Source organism: Nicotiana attenuata, unplaced genomic scaffold (genome assembly GCF_001879085.1).
Source record: "Nicotiana attenuata strain UT unplaced genomic scaffold, NIATTr2, whole genome shotgun sequence".
In the NCBI taxonomy this organism is placed as follows: domain Eukaryota; kingdom Viridiplantae; phylum Streptophyta; class Magnoliopsida; order Solanales; family Solanaceae; genus Nicotiana; species Nicotiana attenuata.
Genome location: NW_017671912.1, coordinates 156,259 through 166,525, shown reverse-complemented (window position 1 = coordinate 166,525; position 10,267 = coordinate 156,259). Strand labels below are relative to the sequence as shown.

At 36.8% G+C, this 10,267-nt stretch overlaps 1 protein-coding gene across 4 annotated transcripts; it reads right to left on the bottom strand.

The window, feature by feature from the left end:
* Positions 1 to 88: 88 nt before the first annotated feature.
* Positions 89 to 9,455, bottom strand: LOC109210859 (phosphoinositide phosphatase SAC2-like). Of its 4 annotated transcripts, none has more exons than XM_019374334.1 (17): positions 9,306 to 9,455; positions 9,045 to 9,149; positions 7,549 to 7,753; positions 6,896 to 7,465; positions 6,506 to 6,728; positions 6,147 to 6,223; positions 5,658 to 5,845; positions 5,488 to 5,585; positions 5,233 to 5,366; positions 4,992 to 5,120; positions 4,181 to 4,520; positions 3,704 to 3,825; positions 3,488 to 3,601; positions 2,419 to 2,610; positions 1,637 to 1,813; positions 775 to 883; positions 89 to 546 (listed from the first exon to the last, which is right to left on the bottom strand). In XM_019374334.1, exons 4-17 carry the CDS (start codon positions 6,910 to 6,912, stop codon positions 430 to 432), a joined length of 2,037 nt encoding a protein of 678 aa, XP_019229879.1. In that variant the 5' UTR covers positions 6,913 to 7,465; positions 7,549 to 7,753; positions 9,045 to 9,149; positions 9,306 to 9,455; the 3' UTR covers positions 89 to 429. The 4 variants fall into 4 exon arrangements, with proteins under 4 accessions (XP_019229879.1, XP_019229876.1, XP_019229877.1 ...); XM_019374331.1 differs by having other exon boundaries at positions 7,300 to 7,465; positions 9,306 to 9,454; XM_019374332.1 differs by lacking the exon at positions 9,306 to 9,455 and adding an exon at positions 8,627 to 8,710 and having other exon boundaries at positions 7,300 to 7,465; positions 9,045 to 9,132.
* Positions 9,456 to 10,267: the final 812 nt, after the last annotated feature.

Below are 10,267 nucleotides of genomic sequence, written 5' to 3'. Positions count from 1 at the left end.
TGGAAAGTATATTTTGGTTAAGGGAAATTAGACCTAAACGTCTAGTGAAAATCGAACTTCCTTGATGTAAAGTTAAAAGCATGCAAAATAGCGAAAAACGTCTTGCCTCTGAAACCGAATAATGAAGATCCCACTTCTTACAGTACATAATGTACATACCGAAACCTTTATAAGCTATCCTTCTGGGAAAAGATGACTAAAAACCAACCAAAACAATTTTCCGTTTCTATGGTCAATATATATTTCCAAAATATCATTTTCTAAGGTTCTGGACTTTTACAACCTCAAAAACTTCTGTAGGCTAATCTTTCTTATGTAATATTTTTGGTCACCTGTCGTCTATTTCCTGTATGTAATCCACATCCTTTGGACGGGTCTGTTGAATGTAACTGTCCAAAATAGTATAACTTAAAGAACCTGAACCGAACTTCAAGGGAAAAGCATATGTCCATCGTTAACCCAATGCACAAATTTCTCAGAGAATTGCCGGTGGGTTTCCCTACTTTGTTTGGCATCAAAATTGATATCTTCAGTAGTCTGCTCCGTCTAAAGTAACAAGATTTGGAAAGGAAAAAGAATTACTCAGGCAAATTTACAGAGAAAACCTGAATAACATATAAAAAGCAGAAAATGACGAGGTACAATCAAGATTTTTTATTACTCTGAAGCTTCCAGATATTGTATTGGCTTCATTTTTTAAGGTAAAGGCGCTATCTTATAAGGCTGCTGCCATTAGATTTACCCTCAAATAGTCTAAGATCTGCATGAACTAACCTTCAAGCTTGCCCCAGAATCATAAGCTGAGAAGTTTGTTTCTGCTTTAAGTTCATTTGACACACTATCTGCTGACAGGCCCCGAGATGGAGAACTTATGATTGAAGATCTGCACAAACAGAATAAGATTTAGATTCAACAACAAAATATTCAAAAGGAACTAGCCCATTAAGTTCTTGTTTTCCTGAAATCATCAATCTGGCATGACTGCAAAGGTGGTGCTTCTAACCAGTAAAAAGTAAAAACATTTTCCCGGTTAGAGACATAAGGCACAGCAGAATTGACTTGACTAAATGATGATTGCTACTAAAGAGTTTTGTTTCCCAATGTAGTATTACATCAACTTGAATAGGTCAACATACAGAACAAGCACTAAAACAGACAAAATTGAACTGGGCCAAAAACAAAATGCAAGTATGACTATCTTTTCTGCACTGCCAACGAAAGAAACTAGAAAGAGCACCATCTTCCTGTTCTGCTTTTGCACCATTTTGTCATTAATAGCTGAAGCCGCTAAGTTATCAAGCCTGAATACCCAAAACACTTTTACAGGCCACTAAAAACACTGAGTTGCATGATTCCTGATGTTTGGGTCCTTGGTGTTGCAGTAATACCAGAAAGAGAACCGAACTTCTTGTTTTTGGGATAAGGAATAAGCAAGAGAACTAATAAGATTAAATTTAATCAGTATTTAAGGTATTGAATATATTCCCCCCCCCCCCCCCCCAAACCCTCAATACCCTCTGTTTTTTTCTTTTTCTTTTTGGTTTTGTTCCGGGACAAGTATTCCATCCCTTATTCTTCACCTTAAGCACTGGTTAAGACACCTATTTATGCATTGGTCAAGATATACGAAGTATACCTCTCATATATTTCTTCTTCACATGAATTTCCCGATGAAGAAAGCCAATCAACATCAAGAAAATTTGAGGTATCAAACAAATCTGCACACTCATGAAATTTAACGCTACCACTTCCGAGACACTGCTCTAACTGCATATCATGGAAACACTGTCCACCAGACATTGAGGGGGTGTACCTATCACAAGAAGAAAGCATGATGAGCCATATCAAGTGAAATAGAACAAACTAAAGCAGAAATTTCTTCCGAATAGCATCACCTCAACCCCAATAAAAGAAGAAAAACTTAAAAACATGATTGGCTAAGACCCCGGTTACAGATTCCGAAGTCTTTGAGCAAACAGAACTTTTCAAGCTGCAATATGGTGATACCTTAACTTCACATGCAGCCATGAGGTTAAGTGTTATAAGGTAAGTTCAGTAAGATATCATACATTCTCTGCACATATTGCCATAAGGTTTGTAGGAGTGATAAGGGTTGGTCAGTAATGTCAATCACAAACCCTATATAAGCACCTGGCTGCCATTAAAATATTTCATCAAGACACATATGCATTATCTTTGTTAGAATATACATGCCACAATACAAGGAGCATTCAAAATCATGCAAACTTCCAATGCATTGGTTCATGGAAGCATGAAGGAACCACGAGGGAGATGTTTTTGTACCATAAGTAGCAGTTAGCAGCAATCGATAAGAAATATCCGAGGACATCATGAATCACCCGAGTATGTTACTGCTCCAAATGAATTTATGAAGCATAGAAATCTAAACCGAGCTACCTGGTAAACGAAATATCAGTGTCACATGTAGATATTTCTGGTGTGGACTCTGAAATACCCTTACAACCACCTTTGGCACAGACAGTCAAAGGCTGGTGAGTGTCTTCAGTCTGATCTATGTCGGTGTCTTTACCATAAGAGCTGCTTCCACAGCTTATGTTTCCTTCTGATAGCGACCTTTTAATAAATGACCTGCGTATTAACAAACTGCTTTGCTAACAGCTTTGATACAATTGTCTGGCAAACAGCAAAAGTATCTTCCTGTTCTGGATACTTGATCAGAACAACAGATTAACTTGAAATACTAATCAGATTTAGGAGGTACATTCTCCTCTTTTTAAATTTGCGGTGGGCACGTAAAGCAGAATCATCTTTAACCTTCATATCAGTGAGATGGTTACAACGCAGGCTGACAGTGAAGATGGGCATAAAAACAGTGAAATCTCATGGATCAGTATGATCTTATAAAACCCAAATATTGGTTTTACAATGTTTAAACCTTTAGTAAAAGCAATTTGGAAGAGAGAAACAAGCCACGGCCTGGAACAGCGTGACAACAGCAAGATTGTGCTATCCGCCGTGACACCGGCCATGGCACAACCAACTGCAGCGCTCTCCGCCTGGAATTGGCAGAGCTTCTCAAACATGGGCACCTGACACACTTGCTGTCAGATAAATTTAAGCATAGGTTCTCCCGTCCCAAATTTTGAATTAACTTCAGGAATTTACCACATGTTGCACAAACCAAAAGGCCATTTTAGAGCCAACCTATAAGCTTCTATACACATCTACTTCTCTGATCTGACCCCCCAAAAAAGGCCAACTAATGGCCCCACAATACGTTCTCCTATTTAATAAAAATATACATCTTCTTTTCATCTTTGTAGTCGGGAAGTCAACCTCATTGAACAGAGTATAATGCTGTGTCATAAATTACCGAGAGATAAACAGTTCAATAACAATTTTTAATTATTCAGTCGTCAGAAAATGAAAAAATTATGTATTACAAATAGAACCTATATACAGGAAGCAAGTAGAGAATGCACTCATAGAAAAGGATCATGCATACCTAGAACTTTCAGCGGTTAGACTTGATCCGTGCATCCTAACATCATAGTGCTGTTCTGGATTCAGTTCCCACAGAGATGGCTTTCCGTCTTGTGGCTGGAAATGGCCCAAGAACCTGGAAATGGCACCACATTACTCATAATATTTTCAAAATTGCCCATATCTTTTTGGAATAACAGCCTCATGGAACTTATTGCGATAGAAAGTATTCACATACACGTTAATGGAATCTTGTTTCTCAGGGTCCATGTAGGCATTGCTGTAGTAGCGCTGAAGCGATCGGAAGAACTCTTGAGACCTCGTTGTTGCTTTCCATTGGCCTCGTATTTCTGAAAAAATCTGTTTGGGTTCCATATTCATCACTACGTTAGATGGTAATAGTGATATTTTGATAAATGAAGAAGAATCTACGCTTCAGTAGTGAAACAGTATGCAAAATGTTTAGTCACAAGCAAAAAACTGGAGCATCAAAAACTGAACTGTGAACCACTAGCCCTCTGGGATTTCTCAGTTATCAAAAAAATATTGGTCCACAATCGCATCCACTAAAATGAAGATATCTTATAAGAAGTGCATCATGAACTTAAATGGAGTGAAATATCTGCTTCCACGGAACCAACTCATTACTATAGTTCCGTCAGAAGACTGCACAAGACAATTGCAGAATTTCTCGTAAATAGCAAAGATAGATTACCTTGTTATGTGCAGCAGAGCCACCATATTGTAGTGCAAGAGTGTCTCCCATTTCTTCGTAGATCCTCATTAGGTCATGTGCTATAGGAGAATGCGAATCAATGTTCTCCACATCTATAAAGCCTAAGGCATGCAGCTGATGGGTCAGTGCGACCAGCCCATACGCATACTGGCCAACATTTGTGCGATCCAAACAGTCTATACAATTCGTTCTTAAGACTCCCTTTTGGACTGTTGAAAGTTTGACATAGTAAGCTCCACGCAGATCATTACTCCCATTGTCCACTTCAACATCCATTTCATAGAGGTCCTTCTCAACATGGTCTCCACTACTGTCGCAGCTGCATCAAATAAGATCAACATGAAAAAGGGAAAGAAAAAAGAGGAGATTTGATGCTCTTGAGAGTGAAGCAAATACGAAGTGGACATAACCCAGGTAAAAAGTTATTTTTAGCAGAAACTTTTTTCAACTCTCTCTCTCTCTCTCTCTCTCTCTCTCTCTCTCTCTCTCTCTCTCTCTCTCTCTCTCTCTCTCTTTCAGAGAGAGAGTGTGTGTATCTTGCATGAATTGATCCAATGCAGCAAAACTATATGCACCAGACTGTAGGTTATATTTAACTAATGCCTCAACTTATGTCCCAACCAACACATGTTGAACGCGAAGATACAAGAAAATCTGAATGAACATCTAAGTTCTGCAGCACAAGCAGTTTTGCAAGGAGTTCCTAAGTAATATGATATTTGAGAACAATTAACTCTCACGAAGTGATAAACTAAACTCTTTAAGAGGATAATTTGATTGGCAAACTCACCCGATGGATGACAGCTTTAGCAATTCCCCACTTCTTGATGTAGGGATTAGCTGACAATGGAAAAGGCCTGTTAACTCCAAAGCATTAACGGCCACCTCACCTAGACGTATCAAGGCCTTTGTAGCTTTGCTGTAAGAGAGATGCCAAATTGTCATGAAACCATAGATCAGTACGACAGATAAATAAAATAAGAACAACAATTACACAGGAAACATCAAAGATAGAGGCAGCAACAGCATACATTCTTGGGTGTTTGTTTAGATCCCAGTGAAGAAACCTCAACCGGTTGTCCTCAGGAAGATCTTTATTTATGAAGTCAATAGCATTAGCGAATTCTGCACGAAGAATCGTTTCTCTGGGCCTCTTCTCACGAGTCTGTTTAACATAAAAAAAATAACAAATTAAGCAAGGGAGAGAGTCTGAGAAGGTCAGAGTACCGCTTCGTAATGAAAAAGTAAGAATAATGGATTGAATACTGAAGCCTGCAAAAAATTACCTTAATTAAATTTAATATAATAACTGGATTTCCATATCTTTGAACAAGATCTTCAAAGTGAAGTTTGGTGGCTTCAAACTTGAGGTCCTTCCTAGACACTAAAGGGTAAGAGAGTTAACAAAAATTTGAGCAAATGGATACTCGAAAAAATCTCAAGTGTTTGGACATACATATGATGTCAGGTTTTATATTCAAACGTGACGTTTCCTGAGACCAGAAAAGAGGTATTGAACCACGGTTCTGTACAACAGCGCTTACTCCAACAGGGGACCCTTCACGTACATTTTCAAACACAATCTGTTCTGTCTCGACGTCATTTGCTACATGACCCTTCTCATTTACTCCTCTTTTTAAATATCTGTGTGAAATAAAAGGAATTAAAACTCCACAACAAAAATTGTTAAGCACTTACAATGTTGGGGTCACATTTTAACAACAAAAATGGTTAAGCACTTACTGATGTTGAAGTCACATAATATATAATGCCTATCACATTATGCATTCACATGAAAAGTAATTAAAAACATTTAAGAGGTGCGAGAGCTTTCTTCATAATTTGGTGTGTACCTTGTTCCAGGCCACTTGCCAGGACTTATGATAGCTAACAAATTTAGCACAATTAGAAGGAAAAGGATGATATATGTTTCAATTGTACAAACCTGGTACCAGCATAATGACGAGAACGTCTAGCAATTAGGGTTAAGATGAAGTCCTGTGCAGAAATAGTAAGTGTAACCTGTTCCACAAAACACGAGAAAATGATAAACTGTTGAAAGTACGGTTCCATTTATGGTGCCATTTAATAGGTAAAGCAAACATAAAATGTCACAAAGATATATTCTGAAATAAAATCATAAGCTATTTACATACAATTGAGTACTCCAACTAAAACAACAAACATATAGCAATATGGTATATCATATCAAAATAGCATCTTGCCCAGCTATGTTAGCTAGGATTTAGATTTCTGCTCAGTTACGCGTATAAATTTAGAAGAACAATTTCAAACAGATAATACCTGTTTAAAGAACCCATAGACTAACGCAACAGTCCAGAGAGTATTTTGGAGCTGATTGTGGATTCTGCGAGTTAAGAATTCATTCCATACAAACATTGTCTCATAAAGGGTGAGTCCTGTCTCTGAGTTGCTCAGATTCTTTTGAAAACTAATCATAATAGGATAGGAGTAGCTGAAAAAGAAGTCCTTTGTGAGGTCCACCATGTGCAGGAGCTTTTGATATCTGTTTCCGGAAAAGAAGAAAAGAAACAAAAAGAGGAACCAAAAGAAAAAAGTGAGTTAACATAAATTTGATGCAGCAACTAAATAGAGGGGTAGGGGAAAAAGTTTTGAAATAAGCAATATGAAATAAAAATTTCAATATGTGTGCCTCTGGAATCCTGAAGATACCTTGTCTCATTCAACATGTAAAAATTTGCCCCTGTAGTTTTGTAGGAAAAAAACTGGCAATGGGCTCTATGAATGACTTAGCTATAAAATGCTCAACTATAGAATTTCTCAGTATACTCTTTCTGCGAGCATCTGAATGACTCGGTCAACATGAAATCCGTTGGGCAGTGAATGCGTTACAAGGTGTATTGCTAAAATAGTATAGCAATTAACTCAATAACATAGGACTTCTTACAGAATGCAAAGTTCAATAGTCACCAAACAGAAGAATATTAAAAATAAAAAAAACATCGATAACAGTTATATAAAGATACAAAGAAATCAGAAGTGTCTTTGTTCCATCATAATGCCTTCCTAAAAATACTACGGACATTTTACATTTACATGCAGAATTGACTAAAGACCTGTTCTCATCCTTAGAATAAGCCATATTGGAAAGCACAGTAGAGTGCGGAATTGGGAACATCTCGCTCTTAGTGATAGCATAAACAGCATGACCACATATCTTTCCAATCTTCCTTCTTTCCGTGATAACCAGGAAGTAATAAGGTCCCAAAAACTTTATAAAACCTAGAAGAGGAAAAGAAACATCAGTTGTGTCAAACATCATCACACATCTAATAAAAGGGTGACATTTCGAAAGTATAATATACCAATAATTCCGTAGCAGCGAGAAACGAATTTAAGCCCTCCAGTAGACGCGTTTCCTTCATGTATTCTTTTTAGGAGGTCTAAGCATTCAATTTCTGAATATGACGTAGGATCTTCATGAATGATTAGTTCCGAAGGTTCTAATCTGTCAATCTTTAATACTTTCCAAAAAGTTCTGGTCTTATCCCATCCAACCATGTAGAAGTTCTGTCCCATATAAAAGTAAGTTAAATATTCCTCTAAACACCAATTAAGGTAACGTCATAATCTTCACACAGATCGAGTAATAGATATAACGACAAAAGTAATTAATGACTTAAAAACTGCACAAAATGACACATTTAGGCAGGTTCAGCAAGTTCAGCACAAGAGAGAGATACAACCTACCAAAACGGGAAAAATAACTAAGGGCCAGATTGTTTCGAAGCTATAGTCCTAGATTCTCGGAGAGCAGATACACTGAATACTAGACGGGTAAACAGCGCGCGAGTCGGTACCTAAATCCGTACTCCATAGTATTCATTACTCATTATCGATGCATTCATTAACATAGCAACAAGAAAATTAATGCACCTAGGAAACTGGACAAGAACAGGAGCTCGAACACAACTAAGGGCACACCAATAAAACCACAGAGTTGATCAAAACAGTGAAATTAATTTATCTCTTGAGATCAAAAAGTTAATGACCATATTGTGATCTGAAATGAAAGAGGTGTACAAACCATGTGAAGAGTACAAGTCAGCATTTTGAGAAAATATTTGTTCTCTCCGTCCCAATTTGTTTGGCATGTTTTGGCAAAGTCATTAGACAAATTAGTAGGGCAAAATCAGACTAGATCAGTTTAAGTTAAATTAAGATATTCAAACGCAATCTCGGAGATTGTTTTGAAGCTGTAGCCCTAGAATCTAGGGGAGCAGATACGCTGAACGGTAGACGGGTAAAAAGCACATGAATTAGTACCTAATCCATACTCCATAGCATTTATTACTCGTTATTGATACATCCGTTAACACATAAACGAGGAAAAAAAAAAGGGGGGGGGGGGAGGGGGGGGGAGCTTGTAGAACTCATAATCACCTAGCAAGCTGGATAGCTCGAACAAAGTTAAGGGCACACCAATAAAACCACAGAGTTGATCCAAACACTGAATCAATATATCTCCTGAGATCAAAAAATTAATGACTATAAATACGCTCAAACCATAAAATTCCTTTAATCTAAAACTACATTTGACAAAACTATTACTCTCTCCGTCCCAGTTTATTTGGCATTTTCGCCAAAGTCAACATACAAACTTTCTGACTGGATCAGTTCAGATTAACATTTAGATATTCAAACACAAAACAGAGAACATTCTTAGTTGCGATTCTTCTAGATATAAAAAAACTGCGAAAAAAGTGAATTTTAAACTGTTAGACAAAGTTCACCAAATTAGAATGTTTAGTCTTTTAAGTAGAAGAGATGACAAAATGACAGCAAATCGTCGAACATATACCGAGCGAGTCTCATAAAGCCGGAACTTTTGCAGATAAAAGCCTCTGCTGTTTTCATGTAAATTGATTAGACGCCGTTGCTTGTCATCTGTCCCCATGCTTCGCAGCTGTTGCAAACATAACAGAATTCTACTTTTATTCCACATAAACTTTAGAATCATAATCACAATTCACAAGCAAAAACAAAACAAAACAAAACAAAAATTTGAAATTAAGACTGATAAATCAAAAACAGAAAAGAGCATAAGGAGAAAGAGATCAACCAAGTAAAAGATTGAATTCTTGCCGACGGTGGAGGAGAGTGGTGAATGGCGGGGTTTACAGATCGGACAAGGAACAGCTCCGGCGACTATGTCCACATAATAAAATGGGTATATATATATTTAGTTGGAAAAAAGAGTGTTCAATTTTTTGTACAGCTAAGCGTAAAAAGGAACTTTTCAAAATTGAGCCGTATAATAATTCAATCATCATCATGCTGTCGTTAATTTTCCTGCTTCTGAATTTTACTGTTTTTACCTGAGTACCTCAACATTTACGTTTGTGGGTGTTTGGTCTTTATTTTTAGTAAAAACAAATTTTTTAAAAAAAATCTTTCACATGTTAATAAAGTTTAGTTTTAAAAATAATTGTGTTTTAATTAGACATTTTAATTCAAACTAAAAAGTAAATTTACAAATCACCATCTTGCAAAATGATGCTCATTTTCTCGTAATTGTATATAATACGTAATTATTTATTTTATCAAGTGTCATCAAACTAGATATACAAGATCATAAATAAATTGCGAGCCAGAACAATTTAAGAAGTGAGTGATCCTTTTAATGATCTGCCGGTGAACTTCTTCTTCCAATTGAGTGCTCTCATAGCCGTGTAAGAAAGTTCGAAATCACAGGGCTCATCAACTAGATTTTATGCGAGAACTGTATATTTAATTATGCATTATAACTGTTTGCCAGATTAGCATGATGTACACAATCTAGAATTGGATTACACCAATATATTCGAAAAAAGAGATTCCATCAATATGAAGGAAAAGGGAAACGTTTGCCATGTGTTTAGTAATAATCATAATTATCTTTTAACCAAGTGTTACTAAAATAGATATACGAAATCACAAGTGAGTGAATTACAAGTCGGATCAATTTGCGAGCGGTTAGTGCCTCTAGTATTATGGTGACAAACTTCTTCTTCTAATTACGTGCTCTCATAACTTTTGGAGCGG

Coding starts and splice junctions, on each gene's coding strand:
- LOC109210859 (XM_019374331.1), bottom strand. CDS start 9,140: ATGGGGACAGATGACAAGCAACGGCGTCTAATCAATTTACATGAAAAC. Junction 5,121..5,232: donor CTAAACAAACACCCAAGAAT/GTATGCTGTTGC, acceptor TCTCTCTTACAG/CAAAGCTACAAAGGCCTTGA. Junction 4,521..4,991: donor CTAAAGCTGTCATCCATCGG/GTGAGTTTGCCA, acceptor TATTTGATGCAG/CTGCGACAGTAGTGGAGACC.